Raw genomic sequence first — 27,499 nt, forward strand, 5'->3', positions numbered from 1 at the left:
TCATAAGCAGGCATGTCAGGTGATATACCTGCTCCAGACAAGGCTTGATCGATAGGTCCCTTCAGTGATCTGCCTAAGTTGAGCTCTGCAGGAGAATAACCAGTAGTCTCCTGCTTAGATGAATTAATAGCATATCTGAACTCTGCTAAATAGCAATCCCATTTAGCATGTCGTTCCTGCACATAGGATGCCATCATAGACTTCAATATTCTGTTAATACGCTCAGAAAAATTCGTCTGCGGATGATATGCAGTTGTCTGTTTCTTTACTACATTCCACTGCTTACAAAGAACAGTCAACACTTCTGAGACAAACTGCGGACCCCGATCAGATAAAAGATAAGCAGGTGTACCCCAACGTGTAAATATGTCTTTTCTCAGACAGTTAGCAATGGTTACAGCTTTTGCCTGTCTTAATGGAAAAAGTTCAACCCAGCGGGTGTAATAGTCTACCACCACTAGCAATTGCGTATTGTTGTTGGAACTGTTAGGCAGGGGACCCATAAGGTCAACTCCAACCATTTCCCATGGTCGAGTGACTGTAATAGACTGTAATTTCCCCACAGGGCGAGTATTTTCAGGTTTTACAGACTGACAAACTTGACAGTTGCGCACATAAGTAACAACATCTTTCCATATCCCTGGCCAATATGCTGTTTGCAGGATACGGTGCAGAGTTTTATACCGACCCATGTGCCCACTCATAGGATTACTATGATAGGCATGCAACACATCCGATCGTAAACTCTTTGGTATATAGAGTTGGTACTTTGTAGTATTGTACATTTTACTCACTCTATAAATCTTGTCCTCTAAAACAACATAGGCCTTTTCATTTTGTTCAGAGGTGGTATCATCTTCAATCTTTTCCAGAAGAGTTTGATAAATTCTCTGTATTTCCGGATCTTCTCTTTGCGCACTCCAAACATCATCATCTGTATAAGGAAATGGAGTATAACTTTGCCCAGCTGCTAGTTGTTCCACTTGTACTCCTAATAGGACTTTCTCAGTTGTCCCCAATGGAGCACATGACAAAGCATCTGGGACTTCATTCAGCTTACCCTTCCGAAACTCCACAGTAAAATCAAATTCTTGAAGGCGTAAAGCCCATCGAATGAGTCTAGAGTTAGGCTTTGTAGTATTAAAAACCCACAAAATAGCCGAGTGATCTGTAACCACTTTAAACGGTTTGCCTTCTAAATATTGTCTCCATTTCTCTAAAGACCACACAACTGCTAAGCATTCCTGCTCAGTGGTAGTATAATTCTTCTCCGGAGGAGTCAATGCTCGACTGGCATACGCCAACACCTCTTCTTGAGTAGGAGATAAGCGCTGCACCAATATAGCTCCCAAGCCAAAGCCACTGGCGTCAGTATAGACCACTAAAGGCAACTCATTGTTCGGGTGACCAAGCACTGGTGGTGACATTAAATGTCCTTTCAGTTGTTCAAATGCTGACTGACATTCAGGAGACCACCTCCACTTCACACCTTTCTTCTTAAGAGTGTTCAAAGGCTCAGCAATGACAGAGAATCCAGGAACAAAGCGATGATACCAGCCTGCCATTCCTAAGAACCTTTGCAAGTCCCTTAAATTAGCTGGTACTGGATAATGCTGAATTGCTTCAGTCTTTGCAGGATCTGCATACACACCTGCTGTAGAAACAATATGTCCCAAAAATTTAATCTCAGTTTTGCAAAATTGACACTTCTTTAAATTAATAGTAAGGCCAGCCTCTTGAAGTTTATCAAAGACTGACCGGATATCCCTTAAATGCTGTTCTTTGTTTGCTGAGTAAATGATCACATCATCTAGATATACTAAGCAAACCTTACCACGCAAATCTCCTAACACCAACTCCATTAAGCGTTGAAAAGATGCTGGAGCATTTTTAAGGCCAAAAGGCATGACCTTAAATTGATACAAGCCATAGTTTGTTACAAATGCTGTCAATGGTTTGCAAGTCTCATCCATTTGGACTTGCCAATAACCACTATTCAAGTCAATTGTAGAAAACACTTGTGAACCAGACAACGAAGTTAACATATCATTAATTGTAGGCATAGGATAAGCATCAGTTATTGTTTGAGCATTTAATTTACGATAATCTACACAAAATCTTTGGGAGCCATCTTTCTTAGGGACAAGTACTACAGGGGAACTCCATGGAGAATATGAAGGTTCAATTATTCCCTTATCTAGCATATCATCCAAATGCTCTTTCACCATTTGTTGCTTTCCTGCAGACATTGGATATGACCGTTGTTTGATTGCAGGACCTTCCCTAACATGGATCTTATGAGATAACACTGCAGTCTTTCCAAGTTTTGGGGTACAAACACCCAAATACACTTCCATCACATCAGCCATTTCTTTTTCACACTCAAATACAGTATCCATTCGAGACAAAGCCTCCTTCACATACAGTTTACGCTTTTCTTCCACAGACATTTCTGATTTTAACTCTACTGCAACTACTGGATTAATCTTGGTATACACAAAAGTATTAGTGGTAGATTCACATGTATGCCAAGTATTTAAATGTGCAAAACCTGGTTGAAAAGGGAATTTCTCTTTCTGCATAACATAGTAAAGGTTTTTTACATCTATCAACATTCCAGTTGACGTAATAAAATCTAAACCCAAAATTAGAGCAAAAGCCAACCCATTCCCTGACACCACTGCTACTGGCATTGCAACTGTTACGCCATGAAAATTAACTTCTAGATTAGCAGAACCTAATGGACAACTTGGGTCACCATTAGCTAAAAACAAAGTACCTCCTTTCCAAGGTTGCAACTTCTCATTGGACACACACATTTTTTTCCACAAATCCTCATGCAATAAAGTACACGAAGCACCAGTATCTAACAATCCCTTACCTTCCCACTGTCTAATGCCAACAGAAACTATCAATTGTTGCAAGACATTGGGTGGGATTTTCTTTTCTTTGCTGGATTTTCCAATCTGCCCTTTAGGATTAATGACATCCGTCACCTCTTCTCCTTTTGCAGTTGTTACTACACCAACTTTAGGTTTGTAGCCTTCTTTTTTAAACAATGGGCATTGTTTTGGTAAATGTTCCTGTTTACACCTCCAACAAAGTACATTATCCTTGCTCGCCACTGGGGTAACTTGCTGCCCTTTATATACCCTTTCTTTATTACCACCATAGGTCTGGCGCCCGTCAAACTCTGATTGAGCAGCCAGATCCTTCTCAATTTGTCTTCCTAACTGCACAAGCTCCTCTACTGTATTAACTCTACCTCTCAAATGACTAACATATTTAGGATTCATATTCTTTAACATGAGTTTTACAACCTCCGTCTCTTGAATTGAAGATTTCCACCTTCTACACAAAGCACGAAAACTATATGCATAATTCTGTACCGATTCTGTTGATCCCTGCACTCGAGTTTTCACTCGCTCCTCCAATTCATCTTCATAATCATCTGAAAGAAATGCAGACATAAACTTCTCCTTGAAATCTGCCCAACTAATAACTTGCTCTCTAGCAATCTCCCACCAATCACGGGCTATGCCATGTAAAACATTACTCACTGTGGCCAGTATTTCATAATCAGACATAGGACGCAGGGCAAGAAAATCACTACATTTGGCTAAATATTTCACAGGATCACTTTCATCATGCACTCTTCCAAAAGACGGAAAATTAATTTTAACAGGCAACTTAGCTGCTGTTACACCAGTTTCTCCTCTCACTTGTGCACTACTTTCCAATGACAAACCAACACCCCCTTTCTTATGGTTTGCTTCCAACACCCTCACACGTTTTGTTAAGATCTCAGAACACTCTTCCAATTGCTTCACTTCCTGTACTGTCCGACAAACCAACAAATCCCGTTCATCTGCCACACGATTCTCAAGCTTATTCTGCGTTTGCAAATTTAAAATCAGTTCCTTCACACCTTCTATGTTAGCCCTACATTCTTCCCTTAAATGCTTAATTACACCATTGACACTTTTAGTGACAGCATCAGACAACTCATTCACCGATGTTTCAATAACACATGGTATATATCGCTTTAAACCCTCAATGCTTTCAATAATAAACCCTTGCTCCTGTTTAAGATCAACCAATTCTTTTTCCATAGCTAGTTGTTTTCTTGAGTTTTCCTGCACAATGGTTTGCAATTCATTTACCATCTGTCTACTTATTTCCACTGATTGCGCCAACACCCGTATATCTAGATCTCCTGATCGTAAACCCAACGGTGTAGGCAATGGCCTTAAAGGAGGATATTCTTGAGGCGAACAAACACCCTCAGTTTCAAAATCTAGCAAGGACATATCAGCTGTAGGCATTAACTGATCATCACTCAATTCAAAAACATTAGCCATTTTTTCCCCCTCTAAAACAATCACCCAATTATCAACTCCAATTAATTATATCCCAATTAGTCCAGTACTAATTAGCTCTGTCCCATCTGGGGTGCCACTTATGTAACGGCGTCAAGCTCTGGGGTGCCAGATAGTAATAAATGTCCTATCAAATTATTTAACTTAACCACATTACCAGGACCAGAAGACCAGAAAACCCATTATCCTATTCAAGTCCTATATCAACCAGAGAAAAAGGGGACTAGTAATTAATTGAATGATCAAACAAGTTGCTTATGAGGTAAAATATATATATATTTAGATGGCTCCAGCTTTAAGTCCATTTACCCCAAAATAATGAAACCAAATTATAAACAAAATAAAAAAACAAGTTTTACAGAACAAAGAAACAAAACATGTACAGAACAAAATATTAATTAACCAAACATAAAAATAACAGTTAATTGCTATGGTAGTAACAAACAGTACACAGCAATGAAAAGCTTTTCATCCCTATTGGAAACCTGCTTTAAATACGGTCCTTCCAAGAGACAAACTAACTTTACCATCGTGTTACCAAAGACACCTCTTTAGTAATCAACGCCAGTGGTTGCGGGAATATACCCTCACGAGCCAATTTACACTATTAAACTGCAAGCCGGGTTTCAATAGTCTCAGCAAACACACACACAACGCAATATACATACCCAACAATTAATCAACAAAACAAAAATTAATTAACAATTTACTAAAATAAAATACAGAAACAAAAAAAAACAATATACTATAAAGAAATATTTATAATTATTTACTGGTCAAAACAAAATAAATAAATAGAAGAAAAAATAATAAAGTACGGAAAATAACACACGAGTCTGTAATAACACACAAGGATTGGCGGTAATTCTATAGCAGTTCTGATAGACAGAGTAATGTTCATTTAATATGCTGCAAGTCAGTTATATTCGAATTATTTTCTCTTCCTTGCAGCGACTGAATTGGATATTGAACCAGTCACAAAAATGTCAATTTCCCTTTAGCAATCGAAACAACGATGCGGGAATCCTTTCAATGACCTAAAACCAAACTCCCCAATTTCAAAGCTGTACGACCTGTTCCGCTGGAACAAACAGGTTAGTTAACCTTGTTTGTTCACCTGGCCTCCGGCACGTAGTTTGTTCCAAATACTTGGCAAGTAGTTTAGTCAACGTTTTCCTCATGCAGCCGCTGATAATATAGAAAACTTTTTCCTTTTCAAAATTGTTTCGTTCGAACACGCCATCAGTCACAGCACTCAGCTCCAAACTTCCTGATGACATCACACAATGCCTTCCATCCCAGACTGCATAGCAAACAGGAACCGCCAACCTCCATACAGCACCCGTAGTGACCTCCAGCAAGCCTCCTCAACAAGCTAATTGTTCAGCTTTTATACGCAAGTGGCTCTCTGTTAAACGTACAGTACCGATATGTCATGTTTGCCACAAGGTAATACCATCAGCTCCTTGCAGATTGTATGGTGTTGCTTTGGTTTTTCAATACAGATAGGTAGAGACTAAGTAGAAGGTTTTTTGTTTTTTTATTTTTTTGGGAAATTTAAGCTTGTGGACAAGCAAACAGAAAAGCAGTCATTCTTGTGGGCAGATTAGAGAGGACTCACTGTGCACATGTGAATTGAGGACAGGATATACACATTTCAAGGGGACACTGAGGTAGATACGACACTGGGAAATTAAGCAAACACTTTTTTGTAAAAAAACAAAAAAAAACAAACAAAAAAAACAACTTTTGATGATCATAACGAATACTAACCAAATGACTCGCAGTTAAAGTAGCAAGATTTTTTTAATGATGTTTCTGACAGGCTTACTAATAATATGACACATCATATTTCTGGTTGAGTCCGCTGTGTAAGCAGGGTATTTCTGTTTCTTCATGCGACTGTAACTGTCAATAGTGATTCTAGTGCGTTTTATAAAATATATATTGAAAGGATTTATATGTTTAGCCCTTTTTATTTATACGATACAATAAGACTAACATCTTCATTAGTATCACATGAAAATGCAGTTTCAAAGATAATATTAGCAATACTGAAATGATGAGTAGATTCTGTTGCTTTGCACATGCCCTTGTTTGCCCCCCCCCCCCCAATCCCACCTATGGTACCACGTTCATTCCTACTGTATATTTAGGAGAACATATGAACATATTGTATATAATGGGATGACCACCATTTCCCTGGAGGCATTTTTTTTCTTCAAAATATATCTAAGCTCCTTGGTTCTTGAGACACCTGATTGTTGAAGTTTTTTTTCCTTTTACTGTGAAAATCTTTCTCATTTGTAGTTAAAATCACACCTGCTTTCTGTCTGACAGATTGATAAAATGGTTTTCTAAAATACAATTACTATATATCATTACATTAGTTTAAATACTAGAAGAAACTAGAGTACAAATAGAGCTATGTTAATAATGTTGGGCTACTTACCTATGCATGTGGGCGCGTCTGACCACTTTCCAGAGTGACACCTGATAGTCGAGTCTCCTTCCAGTACATAGTACCTTTGACATTCATAGGTAACTGATTTACTCCTTTCATTTCTTTTAATAATTATCCCATCTTCAACAGTAGGCGGAGGTTCACATGTCCCATCTGTAATGTATCATTTAAAGTTATTTCCTTATTAGATTCTAAACATATCTAGACTAACTGACACTGGACACTGCTCTCTTCGGATGGACTGGGATGACGTGGTCAGCACTGTGAAAACAGATACATCTGTACAAGCTATAGAGTTATGCAGCATTGGCATTTTAAAAAACCTTTACAAGCCTCTTTTGAGCCTTGCTTGGTGGTCACTGGCTCTTAAGTTGTCTGTTGCTAAATAGGTTTAAAACTTTCTCTATGAATACATGAAAATTTTCTATAAAAAAAAAAAATTCTAAAAGAGAGTTTTAATGTGCTTGTGATTTTAAACTGCACTGAAGAAGCAGATAAAATAGCTGTTGCCTTCAAACCCAGTTCTAAAGGTGCTACTAGTGTAAACAGTTAGCAATAACCCATGATAGGGTGTATAGTAAGACATTCACATGATCGGGTGCAGTGTGATACAGGAGGCAAAATGAACACTGATAAGGAATTGTAAAGAACTGTAACTGAAGTGAAAAGAAAATAAACTAACCATTGTGGAAGTGTGTAGCCTCACAAATATTATTGTATTTCCCTAGGGTACATGTTTCACCTTTAATACGTGTAAGTGGTCTGTTCCCTTTGGATTATACACTTTTGATGTAAAGCACAAATTGGGATTCAAAAGAAACTCTGCCAGACTAAACCATTAGGTTGCATCAGCACTTACTGTGTTAAAGCTTAGTTTGTAGCAAACATTTTTGTTTGCCTTCCTTGAATAAGCAGATGTCTGCCTTATGCAGAGATTGGTCAATTCAGATTTTACTGTAGTTGCTTTATACATGGGTTAGCTTACAGTATATTGAGTGAATAATGTGGAGATTGGTTTGGAGTTGCATTTGTGTGACAACAGGAAGCATAAACAATTAACCATTATAAATAACAAAATACAAATTCACTCACCATTACGTTGACATTGTGGTGTTTCAGTCCAGTGTCCATTTTCACAGGTTATTTTACGTTGTCCTTTTAATTCAAACGGAGGAAAGCACCCAAGTTCCACAGATTCATTCGGATCATATGTGCTCTTTTCTGGTATCCTATACCCATTATCTATTTTTAGAGGTTCACAGCGTCTAAAAATAGCCACTATAAAAAAGATAAATTTATAATGATCAAATATGTCTAATGGATCTGTTCTCCAAACTAAAATATGTAAACATGTTTTTAAATTGCTTAAAAGATTATTTCTAAAAAAGTTTAATGCATCTATAAAGGTTATGCTTACTTTCAGTTGAGGCATTGCAGTTCCCTTTTCACATCTGTATAATAAACCCGCCTCCACTTTGCTGTGGCATCTAACAAGACTACAACTTTAACGAGATCAGATATGACCCCTCATGACCAAATTAAGGCAGTGTTTTTTTGTTTGTTTTTTAAACTACTTATTTAGCTAGGTTACTCCTGATTAAGACCTTTACTTTTAACAAAACAACCCCCCCAAAAAAAGAAAAAACATGATGGGCCCCATTTAGCAATGTTCGCAAATCCCCAAGGCAATTGCAAAACACTTTTGCGGGCAGTTATCGCACCAGAATCAGGTGCACGTGTGGGCAAACAGACTTTGCCCACCTATGTGATTTAGCAACCGTGTTTTAGTGTCCACTTGGCAAGTCAGCGTTAGCACTGGACATGGGCTGAACTTTATGGGAGTGCTGCTCAACCCCACGACCCCTGCCGAACAGAGGTATAACCGTACCTTTAAATGTGCTCGTACTGTAATTGAGTGAACATTTGGAATCGACAAAATGTGATTCTGATGTTTGGACGTCTCTGGGGGAACACTACAGTGCACTCCTCAGAAGGTTAGCAATATCATCCTCGCTTGTTGTGTTTTACATAACATAGCTCTCCGTAATGGATGTTGAACTTACAGAGGAAAGATGACAGGGTTTGAGGGAAGCAGATACAGAACTTGAAGCCCCAGTGTTGGAGGCTGGAAATGCTGCAAGTGCCAGACATGTCAGACAAAGCCTTATAGACAGGAGTTCCATAACTGGTCCGCAGGTATGCATGCGGACCATTAAATAAATGCGCTCACTCAGCAAGTGAAACAGAAAAAAATATTTATGTAACTTAATTTTGCTTACAGATTACTTTTTTTTTTATTTTGTAAGTATTCACTCTCCCCCTCCAGGCTGCTAATAAATGTGTAGCCTTGCTTGAAGGGCTTGGTCATCCTCTCACTCAGGCTGCTGGACATTTAACATTTTTGGTGAATGCTGAATCTTTATTGGTTGTAACCTTACTCCCCCCACTGAGCTTTGATTGGCTGGGCGCATGATTTGGTATTTGATGTGCGTTAGCCCACGCATGAGATCCGACTTGTAAATCACGTTTTCGTGTGCTATCACAGAGGTTCACGAACGCTGTCATTTTTGCCCGAGCTGTAGCGGCTGCGCACATATTTGCTAAATAAAAGATGGAGATGGAATTAATCACTCCATCATACGATAAAATAAGGTACTAGCAAGGACAACCATTTATGTCATATAAAATAAAATAAACTGTAGCTGTACCAATTTGAACATCTCGATGTGAATCTATTTATATTTAAGACCAACTTTGTTTGTCAAGCCAAAAACTTTGGGGTCTGCTTCCAGACTGTGACGGGGTATTATTATTTAAATGTGTTTTATTTGCACCTCTGTTTTAGCTTGCCAGGGAAGGTTGAATTGCCTTCTCTGCCAAATCACTTCACATGCAGAATGTGCTGGAGCCCGATTGAATGATTAACAAGCAATCAAGCTCAGGAAGAGCTGTATAAAAGCACGCATCAAGCAGCTCATCAGGGTTGGGTGTTCAGGGAGAAAGAACGGGAGAGAGATGTGAGTGAAAGATAAACAAAAGTGTTTAGCTTGTGTTACAGGCCATTTTATTTCTTCACAACTTAATTTACTTTGCTAGATAACATAATCACTGCCAGATGGATGGTTTTTATTGTTTGTAACCCTGGTCTATTTCAGGTTCCTCACATAATTGTTCTGTTTACAGGCCCGGCCCCAAACCATTTCAATTGTTACACATTAATACTTCATTTTTTTTTGCAGTTAGTGTAACTAGCTATTAAACACTGTCCTATCAGTTAAATTCTGTAAATAAAGTAGATAATTTTATTGCAACACTAAACAGATTCAAAGTAGAAGAGAGTATTCCCTTTTGGTGGTTAATGTTCTTGGCTTTCTTCTTATCAAAATATGTAGGTTAAGTGAAAGCTATAAGTGGCCCGAGATGACCGGAAACATAAATTTTGTTCTTAAAACCTGTATTTACAGCCACCTAAAAAAGTGAACCAGACTGCCAGAACAATTGTTCCTTTTTCAATACACATCATTGAAAGAAGTAATAAGAATAAGTAGCTTCAAATGTTCAGTCCTTTAAAGGACTGGTTTACTTCACTGTACCTTTTAAGCATTTTGGAGGTTGAGCCCAGCTTCCATTTTGACAGGTAATTTCTTTGGACCCTTCAAGACGTGTGTTGTTTGTACATATGTATGTAACGGTATCCTTTTCATAGTATTTTTCTTCTTCATTAGTTATCACAGCATATTGTACGTATGGTGGAGTACCACAAGCCGTTTTATTTACTGTTAAAAGATGAAATGCAAAATAAAAACCTAAGTATACAATATCCAAGGATAACTACAGGAGTCAGGTATATGAAGGGAGATTAGAAGGGGCTGTGAAAGTCATCTGATCTTGATAAAGACTGTTTCTACCAGGAATGAGATTCTCCATTGTGGGTCTGTGAATACTGCTTCAGCCTCCTTGGGCAGGATTTTCAGAAGGTTGTAAATGATAACTCAAATGTTAATCAAGAAATCGGTATGTAGCATTCATTTTGGCATTTTCAAGCGGTCGTTATGCCTATTTCGTTATTAAATAATCGTTCTAATGTTGTTTCTGAAATTATGTTGATTTACGAAATAATGTTACTATCTTAACGAGCAGTGCTTCTTGCGATTATTTCTTTTGTTTGCGTGGGAATTTCAAAGCAAATCTGTGTTAATTGTCATAATTTATCGGGTGTTAATTTGTACTTGGAAAAGGACAGTTTTAATTAACGAAACAGTAAATAACTCACCTTAAAACAAAAATTTAACAGATCGTGGCTGACAATACAGAGAGCATACAGGACCAGCAAATCAGAATTTTATTAACCCTAAGCCAACAATTAACAATGTTTGATAACAGTTAATAAACAAAAAAAAAGGCCCTTAAAATATAGCTTGACCGAAAATAAATTCCAACCAATATACACAGGTGGCTTACAGTATATTTTTTCTTACATCTTATATTTTTTCTTATTACAAAATGCACATTATAGTAAGCTGTCGCAAAATATCCACCCGAAGAGGGTAAATTAGTGGGTTTTAATTTTTAATTTATTTATTTATTTATTTATTTATTTGTTTAATCTGCATTTTGATTAACAAGTTCCCCTTATCTATTCATTGAGACAGGAAGTGATGTAGGTGACCTGTGACAATGAAGCTTTTTAATGAGAAAGTGTTCATTAATGACCTGATCGACTCAATTTCAAAGCGTTAACAGATTGATTTAATTAACACATTTTGTTTGAAAATCACTTGCTACTAAAGCTCTTGTTACAATACCATGAGTTCCATACAATAACACTGGTTTTTGAAAATCCTGCCCCTTGTTTCTTAATGTCATGTTTCTGTTCTACCATACACTTGGCTGTATGTTGCTGGGGTGATACTTTGCTTATTAATGTGAAAGAAAACCTGATGAAAGCACAAAAAATTGTGAATATGGACAGTAATATTTACTTACAAATGCACTTTGGTAACTCCCATGTTCCATTAACACATATTGCAGAGCTTCCATTTTCAGGTTTATATGCAGCATGACAACCATATTCCACAATGTCATTGTTGTTGTACACTTCCTTTTCTTTAGTTTTTTTACTTGCATTCTCAATATTTGGTGGAGGGAGACAAGAGCCTTTATCTAATGAGAAATGTAGTTATTATAATATATGGTTAATTATAATTATATACAGCCTACTGCTAAATAGGTACAATTTTATTATTGTACATTGCACTGTATTACAAACAAATAAAATACACCAAAACCAATATGATTAGCTTTTTTTTATATTTTATTTTTTATAAGTTACTAAGCTTAAAAAAACAAGCCCATAGTATATACTGCTGAGATACTGTATGCAGTTCCAGTGACAAGAGATTCACTCTTGTGTGTTTATCAATAAATGCCCTTGATGGGAAAGGCAGCTTTATTATGTACAGCACAGTGTACATGACTTATGTACAGCACAGTGTACAAGTGTTATTATGTACAGCACAGTGTACCTGCATTATTATGTACAGCACAGTGCTCATGCGTTATTATGTACATCACAGTGTACATGACTTATGTACAGTAGTGTACATGTGTTATTATGTACAGCACAGTGTACATGACTTTTGTACCGCACAGTGTACATTACTTAAACATACAGTTACTATTATGTATAACACACTAAGGCAATATGACTTTTACTGTGAATATTCTGAAGGCATATTCATGCTGTACCTACTAAGATTACATTTTATATTTCTGATATTCATTAATGATATGCAAATGCTGTATTTTCTGACAGATGGTGGTTGCAATGGCTTGCACTGTGAAGATGTTACCCCAAACAGCTAGCCACCACACATTATTTTGATTACTTAACAGCTAAAGAAGCTCAGAATAAATTGATTATTTTATGGTAATATTGTGAGAAACTTGAATCTTAAATGTAGACTTGATCTTGTGCCAGGTCTACCAAATATAATATATTTACCTAAATTAATCTATTTATATATTTAAAGAAATAAGGTGTATTATGCATTCTAAGGAACATAACTTATGAACTGAATCTACTTACCAATGCATTTGGCATCACCCGACCAACTGTCATCAACACATTTTATCACTTTCTACCACGTACCTCCTATTATAGGCTTATGCTCAGGTCCACAGGCATAATAAAGCAATGTTCCTGTTTATAATATTCACCATCTGGATAAAAATATCCATCACTTATAATAGGTGCTTGGCATTTTTGTTCTAAAATAAGAACCGATATAATAAGTACTGTTTGATGGCACTTCTATATGAATGGAAACGTGTCACATTTTTCAGCCATACCCACAAAGTATTTACCAAGTGCTTAACAAGCAAATGAAGATAACTAGATAAATAAATATATAACTAATTTAAGAGGTCCTACATGCACCTTTCAAGTTCAGCAGCATTAGTAGTTCTTCTTAGTTCTTACAAAAAATGTTTAAATGATACCTTGTGACAGGGTAGTGACACAGCCCAGATGTTATCAGCAGGGAGAGCACTGAACGCAAAACACATACCTTCACCTCTATCACCAACATTGATTCTATCCTTTCTCCCCAAATTAAACCAACCCAATATTCCCCACACCAACACAGACACACGTGCACCAGCAGGGCTTTCAGCCTTGCACATACCTTTACAGTGTGGCTCTGGAATCCAACCATTTGCTGTGCATTCTGGATTTCCATCTTGCTCATAACCCTTATCACATGTGTAAGGAAGCAGATCCCCTTTTGTGTATGATTGTGATGTCTTCGTAGCTCTTTCGGTACATCTGCTCAAGCTTATTTATTATCAGAACTTGTTTTTGGTATATTATAAATCTAGTTGTGCAGCATAAAACCTTACCTTTGCAGAGAATAGGAACCGACCACTCTCCTGTTTCAGTGCATGTCGCTCTTTCACGGTCTTTCTTATTTTCAGTTTGATATCCGTTATTGCAGTGTAAGGTCACTGCTTCATTAATTTTGTATTCACGTTTGTAAGAATCGATGCCTCCATATTGTATGTTATGGGGTATTACACATGTTATTGCTGTGGAGAAATAAGTATTTTGAGAATGATTTGATTAATTAGTCACAATATGGGCATTGAACACAATATGCTTTCAACATGATTACAGCTAATGAAATATTTCCATTAATTACATAAAATGTGCCTGCTGTCGCAAGTGACGCTGAATCAGCTAGGCTGGTCAGTAAAACATTGACACCTTTTGTATGGAGGATCTCAGTAGCTAAGGCTCATGGTTCATCAATTGATTCAGATTCAGTTGTATTGTTTCTGCCAACTGATGATGTGAGGCAGAACAGTAATTGGATACCAGAAAATATGAATAACAGTGAGTTTTGGCCTCCCTCTGTATTCTGGATGGAGGGCGTACCTTGCAAAGTGACTTTGTGTGAGCAAAAGAAAATGTATAGCAACAATGTGTACAGATCCAGAACTATTGTACAGGGTGCAGAATTAACCCTGACACATAAATTAAAACATAATCCTCTTGTTATGTGTGCATGTAATATGTGCCAAAGCAAGTCATCAGTAACTGGGCCCAAACTTTGTCCGGCCTGTAGTCATTTGGCTAAACACTGTAGAATCTTTTTTGAATGCAATGATTCTACAGGAATTTGTTTCTCTCATTTAAATGTAGACCCAAAAGATATTAAGAGGATTGAATGCATGAATTGTGAAGGAGGTCACTTAGTGAAACGGGCACATCTAGGTAAATTGGAATGTGTAGAAGGTGTCCCAGCTAAACGTGTCCAAGTATCTTGTAGGTACGAAGTGAGGAAGATGGCGTCTCACACCTGTGATGCTAAACTTTGGATAAAGGGGCCTGTGGTCGTTTTCGCGGAACCAACCAGAGCTGAACCCGGCACAGAAGTTGAATCCTGCTGGGAACGTGTGGATATGCTGGATATGTACTAGGCGATTTTAAATATGGAATGTATTATAAAAATGAAGTGTCAGAGATATTAGGAAGGATAAAGAAAGAGTATCCTTGTACCGCCAGTAGATGGCTCTCTTGCTCTATGAAATAGGTCAGTCCACTCTTGTTATGGATTTGACATTTAATTAAATACTTAGTAACGATTTACCACTTGTATATCTTATCTTCAGAAAGCATGACGCTTGATAAAAAGTACCATTCCAGCTACGAAGTGAACGTTAATCCACAGAATTATGTCTCTGAAGACAAGATAAGAAAAAAGACTTTTTATGACCTATAAATTAACTAACAGCCAAAGGTCTTAAGAAAAAAACTGTCTCGGCTGGATTTTGTATGAACAAAGAACAGGGTCAAGCCTAGTTCAGTCATTATAAAAAAATATAAGAGTCGAATGCAGTTATACTGGCCTGTATTTGGATTTAAATCTTAAGAGGGATTCACCAAAGAAATATTATAAATTCTAAGAGCAACTGTTAAACTGAGGTAAATTAGTTGAAAGATTATCTTATAATGAAACAGATTCAGTGCTAATTGACACTGTTTATAGTTCATAATAGTTATTTCATGAGATTAATAATATGTTTTAAGTATTTGCTATAATGAGAAAACATATTATTTAAAAACTGACAAGTATTATTGCTTGTTCATGACTTTGCTGTAGTGATAAGAAGATTAAAACCTGGAGAGGTATTCGATTTAATTAAATGGGAAAATGGTACAAGTTTATTTCTCCTTATATTAAACAACAAGACCTCTAGACATTATGATATCCATTGAATTATAGAATTTAAAAGGTGTTGTGTTATGTTTTTGTGTTAAGTTTGTAATAATATACTATAATGTACCTTGTTATTAATCCACTATACTATTGTCTAATGATTGAAGATGGAGTCCTTATAATGTGGTTCTGTGAAACTGCTGCATTGCAAGGGGGGTCATCTTACATTCCACGCCAGAAAAAAGCTGCAAGTCTTATAGACTTGGAGTGTTAAGGTTTATGGAATTAGTGGTTTAGCACAGATAAGAATATATCTTGAAATAATATGTAAAAATTATGGCTTAACAGACATTTATAGGTCATAAATCTAAAAAGTGTTTGCACAGACTCTGGCTTTGGAAGAAGCAAGAGACTATGGGAAACTGCTTGGAAAAGCACATTCAGAAGTCAGGTACAGGTCAGAGCCAGGTTAGTGTAATTTTTAAGGGATAAATAATTCTAATGAAATAATTCTAGTGAAACTAATTGACTTAAATACTGCATGAGACAATCTTTTGTCAAATACTCTGTTAGACAATGGTATATGGAATTGAAACTGACTCATTAACAAAATGATGAACAACATGAGGTTAAAAGAAACACATACCTTTAATTTAGTAAAACATAATCAATTAGAAGATGATGTCACATATTAAGAACATCTCTCATATATAACACATATAAAAATAGTGTTTTGCATGCACATATAACAGTAGTGTTTTTATATTATATTATAAACCAAGATCCTGGGAACTTTGGTTCACTTAACTTTTCAGATAAAGGAGGGGCTCGGAGGAAAGCAAGAAATGAGATCGTAAAGTTTGGAGATAGACAAATGTGAAGTCTTGAATTTATTGAGTACATGACACCTATTAATTCTGAAAAGTTAGTCCGGATCTTTTGAAAACTATTATTTGTAAAAGGGATAAGAGCTGTCTCACTAGATTAATAACTGGATTTAATTGAGGCGTCCCATGTATTCCAATGAGACGAAAAACCTATTTAACTCCAAAGTAATTTCAATGGAGGACCACACTCATCCCAGACAGGGTAAGGTGGTCCATCTTCTGCAAACCAAAACACGGTGGAGCTGATTGAACTCAGTTTAATTTGCCTGGTGAAGAGATTCATATCCTTTTACGATTTATATTAAAGGGTAAGCATTAATCAATTATTATTTTACCTCACATGTATTGCATGTATTGCTATAAGGGACTCAAGCTATGTTTTAGAAATAAGAGAGTGTTTTGTTGAATGTGCTGAAATAGACCATTGGGTACTTTAGGTGACGTGTTCTTGGCCTGCTTGTCGGCCTTGATTACATATATATACATGTATTAAAGTGTTAACGTTGATATCTGTTAAGACACTGGACTGCCCAGTGTACCTGTCAGCTGGGGATACGACGTAGCCTGTAGCTACTCTATCCAATATTTAACCGTTAATAAACCAAACGAGTACTAATCATACTCCGATTCGTAAAAAACTTTAAATACATGAGTCTGTCAATTTCTTGAGTTCTATATTAGTCATCTGGATATACTGCGGGTCCAGAGCACGAACTATATCCCACTAGGAGTAATAACATCTCTGTCCCCCTAACGTCTCCCCTGAGATAAGAGTGTGTGCTGAGCAATTCAAAAGAGTACGTAAAGGAATCTGAACCCGCGGATTTCGAGACACTGCCCTACTGTCAGGTAGTCTTTTTAAATTTTGTTGGTAATTTCACCTCAACAAGCAATGTTTTTGTATAATTGTGAAGTCTTACTAGCTCTGACAAAATGTATGTTAGTTTCTTCACATGTGATTTCTAAAATAAATAAAAAGGAGAAAAAGAATCTAAGAGCACTTCTGGCACATCAGTAACTGCGCTGGAAAAAAAAGGACAAAGAGAGTCTCCAGCCTCCTGTGTAATTGTGTCAGTGGCAGAGCTGCTTGGTGCGTCAGTCAAGGGTGATTGATAATTGTATAAGTCGTTCTCCTGTTCAATACAGAACTGCAAATGAAGCGAACGTATGTTTAAGTGCTCTATCTACTGCCTTTCATCTACAGCTTTAGTTGTGCAATAATGTGTTCTAACGTCATTATTGTATAGTTTTGACTGACACAAGATCACACAATTGCTACTGCTTAGTGAAATTACAAAATCTAGGCTAGTGAGTCAACATGTGTCGGTACTATTTGCACTTGTGCACCACATGATAGCTGTTTGTGTTTCTACCGAATTACCATGGAATCTTTCGTCGTTCTTGTGAATATTATGGTAAAAAAATGCAATAATATGAGCTGCAAAAACAGTAGTATGTTTTATGTAACAGTTTTGTACATCATCATCATATTTAGATTCTCAATCTGCTTCCCTAATTACCAGTAACTAAAGTTTGTTAAAAAAAGAATGAAAGTACTTTATTTAAAATGTTAACATTGATGTTAGAAAATGAAGGGACAGCAGGACTGGTACAATAATGGACCTGATTTATCAAGAAATGTCTTTCTTTATCGTCTGCTCAAGCTAATTTATTATCAGAATTTGTTTTTGGTATATTATTAATCTAGTTGTGCAACATAAAACCTTACCTTTGCACTCAAGAGTAATCGACCACTTTCCTGTTTCAGTGCATGTCGCTCTTTCAAGGTCTTTCTTATTTTCAGTTTGATATCCGTTATTGCAGCGTAAGGTCACTGCTTCATTCATTTTGAATTCGAGTTTGTAAGAATCGATGCCTCCATTTAGTATGTTATGGTGTATTACACATGTTATTGCTGTGGAAAAATAAGTTTTATGAGAATTATTTGATTAATTATGGGCATATGGGCATTGAACACCATGTAACAATGCTTTCAACATGATTACAGCTAATGAAATATTTCCATCAATTACATAAAATGTGCCTGCCCTACTACTGTCAGGTAGTCTTTTTAAATTTTAACTTTGTTGGTAATTTCACCTCAACTTTGTTGAAGGAATGTTTTTGTATAATTGTAATGTCTTACTAGCTCTGTCAAAATGTATGTTATTTACTTCACATATGATTTCTAAAATAAATAAAAAGGAGAAACAGAATCTAAGAGCACTTCCGGCACATCAGTAACTGCGCTGGAAAAAAAAGGACAAAGAGAGTCTCCAGCCTCCTATGTAATTGTGTCAGTGGCAGGGCTGCTTGGTGTGTCAGTCAAGGGGGACTGATAATTGTATAAGTCGTTCTCCTGTTCAATACACAACTGCAAATGAAGTGAACGTATGTTTAAATGCTCTATCTACTGCCTTTCATCTACAGCTTTAGTTGTGAAATAATGTGTTCTAACGTCATTATTGTATAGTTTTGACTGACACAAGATCACACAATTGCTACTGCTTAGTGAAATTACAAAATCTAGGCTAGTGAGTCGATATGTATCGGCACTATTTGCACTTGAGCACCACATGATAGCTGTGTGAGTTTCCACTGAATTACCATGGAATCTTTCGTCGTTCTTGTGAATATTATGTTAAAAAAGCAATAATATGAGCTGCAAAAACAGTAATATGTTTTATGTAACAGTTTTGTACATCATCATCATATTTAGTTTCTCTATATGCTGCCCTAATTACCAGTAACTAAAGTTAGTTAAAAAAGAATGAAGTACTTTATTTAAAATGTTAACATTGATGTTAGAAAAGGAAGGGACAGCAGGACTGGTACAATAATGGACCTGATTTATCAAGAAATGTCTTTCTTTATCACCTGCTTAAGCTAATTTATTATCAGAATTTGTTTTTTGGTATATTATTAATCTAGTTGTGCAACATAAAACCTTACCTTTGCAGTCAAGAGTAATTGACCACTCTCCTGTTTCAGTGCATGTCGCTCTTTCAAGGTCTTTCTTATTTTCAGTTTGATATCCGTTATTGCAGCGTAAGGTCACTGCTTCATTCATTTTGAATTCGCGTTTGTAAGAATCGATGCCTCCATTTAGTATGTTATGGTGTATTACACATGTTATTGCTGTGGAAAAATAAGTGTTTTGAGAATGATTTGATTAATTAGTCACAATATGGGCATTGAACACAATATGCTTTCAACATGATTACAGCTAATGAAATATTTCCATTAATTACATAAAATGTGCCTGCTGTCGCAAGTGACGCTGAATCAGCTAGGCTGGTCAGTAAAACATTGACACCTTTTGTATGGAGGATCTCAGTAGCTAAGGCTCATGGTTCATCAATTGATTCAGATTCAGTTGTATTGTTTCTGCCAACTGATGATGTGAGGCAGAACAGTAATTGGATACCAGAAAATATGAATAACAGTGAGTTTTGGCCTCCCTCTGTATTCTGGATGGAGGGCGTACCTTGCAAAGTGACTTTGTGTGAGCAAAAGAAAATGTATAGCAACAATGTGTACAGATCCAGAACTATTGTACAGGGTGCAGAATTAACCCTGACACATAAATTAAAACATAATCCTCTTGTTATGTGTGCATGTAATATGTGCCAAAGCAAGTCATCAGTAACTGGGCCCAAACTTTGTCCGGCCTGTAGTCATTTGGCTAAACACTGTAGAATCTTTTTTGAATGCAATGATTCTACAGGAATTTGTTTCTCTCATTTAAATGTAGACCCAAAAGATATTAAGAGGATTGAATGCATGAATTGTGAAGGAGGTCACTTAGTGAAACGGGCACATCTAGGTAAATTGGAATGTGTAGAAGGTGTCCCAGCTAAACGTGTCCAAGTATCTTGTAGGTACGAAGTGAGGAAGATGGCGTCTCACACCTGTGATGCTAAACTTTGGATAAAGGGGCCTGTGGTCGTTTTCGCGGAACCAACCAGAGCTGAACCCGGCACAGAAGTTGAATCCTGCTGGGAACGTGTGGATATGCTGGATATGTACTAGGCGATTTTAAATATGGAATGTATTATAAAAATGAAGTGTCAGAGATATTAGGAAGGATAAAGAAAGAGTATCCTTGTACCGCCAGTAGATGGCTCTCTTGCTCTATGAAATAGGTCAGTCCACTCTTGTTATGGATTTGACATTTAATTAAATACTTAGTAACGATTTACCACTTGTATATCTTATCTTCAGAAAGCATGACGCTTGATAAAAAGTACCATTCCAGCTACGAAGTGAACGTTAATCCACAGAATTATGTCTCTGAAGACAAGATAAGAAAAAAGACTTTTTATGACCTATAAATTAACTAACAGCCAAAGGTCTTAAGAAAAAAACTGTCTCGGCTGGATTTTGTATGAACAAAGAACAGGGTCAAGCCTAGTTCAGTCATTATAAAAAAATATAAGAGTCGAATGCAGTTATACTGGCCTGTATTTGGATTTAAATCTTAAGAGGGATTCACCAAAGAAATATTATAAATTCTAAGAGCAACTGTTAAACTGAGGTAAATTAGTTGAAAGATTATCTTATAATGAAACAGGTTCAGTGCTAATTGACACTGTTTATAGTTCATAATAGTTATTTCATGAGATTAATAATATGTTTTAAGTATTTGCTATAATGAGAAAACATATTATTTAAAAACTGACAAGTATTATTGCTTGTTCATGACTTTGCTGTAGTGATAAGAAGATTAAAACCTGGAGAGGTATTCGATTTAATTAAATGGGAAAATGGTACAAGTTTATTTCTCCTTATATTAAACAACAAGACCTCTAGACATTATGATATCCATTGAATTATAGAATTTAAAAGGTGTTGTGTTATGTTTTTGTGTTAAGTTTGTAATAATATACTATAATGTACCTTGTTATTAATCCACTATACTATTGTCTAATGATTGAAGATGGAGTCCTTATAATGTGGTTCTGTGAAACTGCTGCATTGCAAGGGGGGTCATCTTACATTCCACGCCAGAAAAAAGCTGCAAGTCTTATAGACTTGGAGTGTTAAGGTTTATGGAATTAGTGGTTTAGCACAGATAAGAATATATCTTGAAATAATATGTAAAAATTATGGCTTAACAGACATTTATAGGTCATAAATCTAAAAAGTGTTTGCACAGACTCTGGCTTTGGAAGAAGCAAGAGACTATGGGAAACTGCTTGGAAAAGCACATTCAGAAGTCAGGTACAGGTCAGAGCCAGGTTAGTGTAATTTTTAAGGGATAAATAATTCTAATGAAATAATTCTAGTGAAACTAATTGACTTAAATACTGCATGAGACAATCTTTTGTCAAATACTCTGTTAGACAATGGTATATGGAATTGAAACTGACTCATTAACAAAATGATGAACAACATGAGGTTAAAAGAAACACATACCTTTAATTTAGTAAAACATAATCAATTAGAAGATGATGTCACATATTAAGAACATCTCTCATATATAACACATATAAAAATAGTGTTTTGCATGCACATATAACAGTAGTGTTTTTATATTATATTATAAACCAAGATCCTGGGAACTTTGGTTCACTTAACTTTTCAGATAAAGGAGGGGCTCGGAGGAAAGCAAGAAATGAGATCGTAAAGTTTGGAGATAGACAAATGTGAAGTCTTGAATTTATTGAGTACATGACACCTATTAATTCTGAAAAGTTAGTCCGGATCTTTTGAAAACTATTATTTGTAAAAGGGATAAGAGCTGTCTCACTAGATTAATAACTGGATTTAATTGAGGCGTCCCATGTATTCCAATGAGACGAAAAACCTATTTAACTCCAAAGTAATTTCAATGGAGGACCACACTCATCCCAGACAGGGTAAGGTGGTCCATCTTCTGCAAACCAAAACACGGTGGAGCTGATTGAACTCAGTTTAATTTGCCTGGTGAAGAGATTCATATCCTTTTACGATTTATATTAAAGGGTAAGCATTAATCAATTATTATTTTACCTCACATGTATTGCATGTATTGCTATAAGGGACTCAAGCTATGTTTTAGAAATAAGAGAGTGTTTTGTTGAATGTGCTGAAATAGACCATTGGGTACTTTAGGTGACGTGTTCTTGGCCTGCTTGTCGGCCTTGATTACATATATATACATGTATTAAAGTGTTAACGTTGATATCTGTTAAGACACTGGACTGCCCAGTGTACCTGTCAGCTGGGGATACGACGTAGCCTGTAGCTACTCTATCCAATATTTAACCGTTAATAAACCAAACGAGTACTAATCATACTCCGATTCGTAAAAAACTTTAAATACATGAGTCTGTCAATTTCTTGAGTTCTATATTAGTCATCTGGATATACTGCGGGTCCAGAGCACGAACTATATCCCACTAGGAGTAATAACATCTCTGTCCCCCTAACGTCTCCCCTGAGATAAGAGTGTGTGCTGAGCAATTCAAAAGAGTACGTAAAGGAATCTGAACCCGCGGATTTCGAGACACTGCCCTACTGTCAGGTAGTCTTTTTAAATTTTGTTGGTAATTTCACCTCAACAAGCAATGTTTTTGTATAATTGTGAAGTCTTACTAGCTCTGACAAAATGTATGTTAGTTTCTTCACATGTGATTTCTAAAATAAATAAAAAGGAGAAAAAGAATCTAAGAGCACTTCTGGCACATCAGTAACTGCGCTGGAAAAAAAAGGACAAAGAGAGTCTCCAGCCTCCTGTGTAATTGTGTCAGTGGCAGAGCTGCTTGGTGCGTCAGTCAAGGGTGATTGATAATTGTATAAGTCGTTCTCCTGTTCAATACAGAACTGCAAATGAAGCGAACGTATGTTTAAGTGCTCTATCTACTGCCTTTCATCTACAGCTTTAGTTGTGCAATAATGTGTTCTAACGTCATTATTGTATAGTTTTGACTGACACAAGATCACACAATTGCTACTGCTTAGTGAAATTACAAAATCTAGGCTAGTGAGTCAACATGTGTCGGTACTATTTGCACTTGTGCACCACATGATAGCTGTTTGTGTTTCTACCGAATTACCATGGAATCTTTCGTCGTTCTTGTGAATATTATGGTAAAAAAATGCAATAATATGAGCTGCAAAAACAGTAGTATGTTTTATGTAACAGTTTTGTACATCATCATCATATTTAGATTCTCAATCTGCTTCCCTAATTACCAGTAACTAAAGTTTGTTAAAAAAAGAATGAAAGTACTTTATTTAAAATGTTAACATTGATGTTAGAAAATGAAGGGACAGCAGGACTGGTACAATAATGGACCTGATTTATCAAGAAATGTCTTTCTTTATCGTCTGCTCAAGCTAATTTATTATCAGAATTTGTTTTTGGTATATTATTAATCTAGTTGTGCAACATAAAACCTTACCTTTGCACTCAAGAGTAATCGACCACTTTCCTGTTTCAGTGCATGTCGCTCTTTCAAGGTCTTTCTTATTTTCAGTTTGATATCCGTTATTGCAGCGTAAGGTCACTGCTTCATTCATTTTGAATTCGAGTTTGTAAGAATCGATGCCTCCATTTAGTATGTTATGGTGTATTACACATGTTATTGCTGTGGAAAAATAAGTTTTATGAGAATTATTTGATTAATTATGGGCATATGGGCATTGAACACCATGTAACAATGCTTTCAACATGATTACAGCTAATGAAATATTTCCATCAATTACATAAAATGTGCCTGCCCTACTACTGTCAGGTAGTCTTTTTAAATTTTAACTTTGTTGGTAATTTCACCTCAACTTTGTTGAAGGAATGTTTTTGTATAATTGTAATGTCTTACTAGCTCTGTCAAAATGTATGTTATTTACTTCACATATGATTTCTAAAATAAATAAAAAGGAGAAACAGAATCTAAGAGCACTTCCGGCACATCAGTAACTGCGCTGGAAAAAAAAGGACAAAGAGAGTCTCCAGCCTCCTATGTAATTGTGTCAGTGGCAGGGCTGCTTGGTGTGTCAGTCAAGGGGGACTGATAATTGTATAAGTCGTTCTCCTGTTCAATACACAACTGCAAATGAAGTGAACGTATGTTTAAATGCTCTATCTACTGCCTTTCATCTACAGCTTTAGTTGTGAAATAATGTGTTCTAACGTCATTATTGTATAGTTTTGACTGACACAAGATCACACAATTGCTACTGCTTAGTGAAATTACAAAATCTAGGCTAGTGAGTCGATATGTATCGGCACTATTTGCACTTGAGCACCACATGATAGCTGTGTGAGTTTCCACTGAATTACCATGGAATCTTTCGTCGTTCTTGTGAATATTATGTTAAAAAAGCAATAATATGAGCTGCAAAAACAGTAATATGTTTTATGTAACAGTTTTGTACATCATCATCATATTTAGTTTCTCTATATGCTGCCCTAATTACCAGTAACTAAAGTTAGTTAAAAAAGAATGAAGTACTTTATTTAAAATGTTAACATTGATGTTAGAAAAGGAAGGGACAGCAGGACTGGTACAATAATGGACCTGATTTATCAAGAAATGTCTTTCTTTATCACCTGCTTAAGCTAATTTATTATCAGAATTTGTTTTTTGGTATATTATTAATCTAGTTGTGCAACATAAAACCTTACCTTTGCAGTCAAGAGTAATTGACCACTCTCCTGTTTCAGTGCATGTCGCTCTTTCAAGGTCTTTCTTATTTTCAGTTTGATATCCGTTATTGCAGCGTAAGGTCACTGCTTCATTCATTTTGAATTCGCGTTTGTAAGAATCGATGCCTCCATTTAGTATGTTATGGTGTATTACACATGTTATTGCTGTGGAAAAATAAGTGTTTTGAGAATGATTTGATTAATTAGTCACAATATGGGCATTGAACACAATATGCTTTCAACATGATTACAGCTAATGAAATATTTCCATTAATTACATAAAATGTGCCTGCTGTCGCAAGTGACGCTGAATCAGCTAGGCTGGTCAGTAAAACATTGACACCTTTTGTATGGAGGATCTCAGTAGCTAAGGCTCATGGTTCATCAATTGATTCAGATTCAGTTGTATTGTTTCTGCCAACTGATGATGTGAGGCAGAACAGTAATTGGATACCAGAAAATATGAATAACAGTGAGTTTTGGCCTCCCTCTGTATTCTGGATGGAGGGCGTACCTTGCAAAGTGACTTTGTGTGAGCAAAAGAAAATGTATAGCAACAATGTGTACAGATCCAGAACTATTGTACAGGGTGCAGAATTAACCCTGACACATAAATTAAAACATAATCCTCTTGTTATGTGTGCATGTAATATGTGCCAAAGCAAGTCATCAGTAACTGGGCCCAAACTTTGTCCGGCCTGTAGTCATTTGGCTAAACACTGTAGAATCTTTTTTGAATGCAATGATTCTACAGGAATTTGTTTCTCTCATTTAAATGTAGACCCAAAAGATATTAAGAGGATTGAATGCATGAATTGTGAAGGAGGTCACTTAGTGAAACGGGCACATCTAGGTAAATTGGAATGTGTAGAAGGTGTCCCAGCTAAACGTGTCCAAGTATCTTGTAGGTACGAAGTGAGGAAGATGGCGTCTCACACCTGTGATGCTAAACTTTGGATAAAGGGGCCTGTGGTCGTTTTCGCGGAACCAACCAGAGCTGAACCCGGCACAGAAGTTGAATCCTGCTGGGAACGTGTGGATATGCTGGATATGTACTAGGCGATTTTAAATATGGAATGTATTATAAAAATGAAGTGTCAGAGATATTAGGAAGGATAAAGAAAGAGTATCCTTGTACCGCCAGTAGATGGCTCTCTTGCTCTATGAAATAGGTCAGTCCACTCTTGTTATGGATTTGACATTTAATTAAATACTTAGTAACGATTTACCACTTGTATATCTTATCTTCAGAAAGCATGACGCTTGATAAAAAGTACCATTCCAGCTACGAAGTGAACGTTAATCCACAGAATTATGTCTCTGAAGACAAGATAAGAAAAAAGACTTTTTATGACCTATAAATTAACTAACAGCCAAAGGTCTTAAGAAAAAAACTGTCTCGGCTGGATTTTGTATGAACAAAGAACAGGGTCAAGCCTAGTTCAGTCATTATAAAAAAATATAAGAGTCGAATGCAGTTATACTGGCCTGTATTTGGATTTAAATCTTAAGAGGGATTCACCAAAGAAATATTATAAATTCTAAGAGCAACTGTTAAACTGAGGTAAATTAGTTGAAAGATTATCTTATAATGAAACAGGTTCAGTGCTAATTGACACTGTTTATAGTTCATAATAGTTATTTCATGAGATTAATAATATGTTTTAAGTATTTGCTATAATGAGAAAACATATTATTTAAAAACTGACAAGTATTATTGCTTGTTCATGACTTTGCTGTAGTGATAAGAAGATTAAAACCTGGAGAGGTATTCGATTTAATTAAATGGGAAAATGGTACAAGTTTATTTCTCCTTATATTAAACAACAAGACCTCTAGACATTATGATATCCATTGAATTATAGAATTTAAAAGGTGTTGTGTTATGTTTTTGTGTTAAGTTTGTAATAATATACTATAATGTACCTTGTTATTAATCCACTATACTATTGTCTAATGATTGAAGATGGAGTCCTTATAATGTGGTTCTGTGAAACTGCTGCATTGCAAGGGGGGTCATCTTACATTCCACGCCAGAAAAAAGCTGCAAGTCTTATAGACTTGGAGTGTTAAGGTTTATGGAATTAGTGGTTTAGCACAGATAAGAATATATCTTGAAATAATATGTAAAAATTATGGCTTAACAGACATTTATAGGTCATAAATCTAAAAAGTGTTTGCACAGACTCTGGCTTTGGAAGAAGCAAGAGACTATGGGAAACTGCTTGGAAAAGCACATTCAGAAGTCAGGTACAGGTCAGAGCCAGGTTAGTGTAATTTTTAAGGGATAAATAATTCTAATGAAATAATTCTAGTGAAACTAATTGACTTAAATACTGCATGAGACAATCTTTTGTCAAATACTCTGTTAGACAATGGTATATGGAATTGAAACTGACTCATTAACAAAATGATGA

At 36.1% G+C, this 27,499-nt stretch overlaps 1 protein-coding gene across 14 annotated transcripts in view; it reads right to left on the minus strand.

Moving 5' to 3' along the window:
• Positions 1 to 27,499, minus strand: part of LOC117411132 (complement factor H) — a 119,695-nt gene that overhangs the window by 30,202 nt on the left and 61,994 nt on the right. For 12 of the 14 annotated variants that reach the window (XM_059031813.1, XM_059031810.1, XM_059031804.1 and 9 more), the window contains 9 exons: positions 25,062 to 25,247; positions 23,839 to 24,024; positions 19,403 to 19,588; positions 18,180 to 18,365; positions 13,744 to 13,929; positions 11,830 to 12,006; positions 10,437 to 10,619; positions 7,936 to 8,121; positions 6,832 to 6,996 (listed from right to left, as the gene is read on the minus strand). In XM_059031813.1, the coding sequence (XP_058887796.1) occupies positions 6,832 to 6,996; positions 7,936 to 8,121; positions 10,437 to 10,619; positions 11,830 to 12,006; positions 13,744 to 13,929; positions 18,180 to 18,365; positions 19,403 to 19,588; positions 23,839 to 24,024; positions 25,062 to 25,247 (1,641 nt within the window). The remainder of the gene's footprint in view (positions 1 to 6,831; positions 6,997 to 7,935; positions 8,122 to 10,436; positions 10,620 to 11,829; positions 12,007 to 13,743; positions 13,930 to 18,179; positions 18,366 to 19,402; positions 19,589 to 23,838; positions 24,025 to 25,061; positions 25,248 to 27,499) is intronic. The other 2 variants (XM_059031806.1, XM_059031812.1) reach the window with 2 other exon arrangements.

The sequence above is a fragment of the Acipenser ruthenus genome, chromosome 10, assembly GCF_902713425.1.
Source record: "Acipenser ruthenus chromosome 10, fAciRut3.2 maternal haplotype, whole genome shotgun sequence".
NCBI classification, from domain to species: Eukaryota; Metazoa; Chordata; class Actinopteri; order Acipenseriformes; family Acipenseridae; genus Acipenser; species Acipenser ruthenus.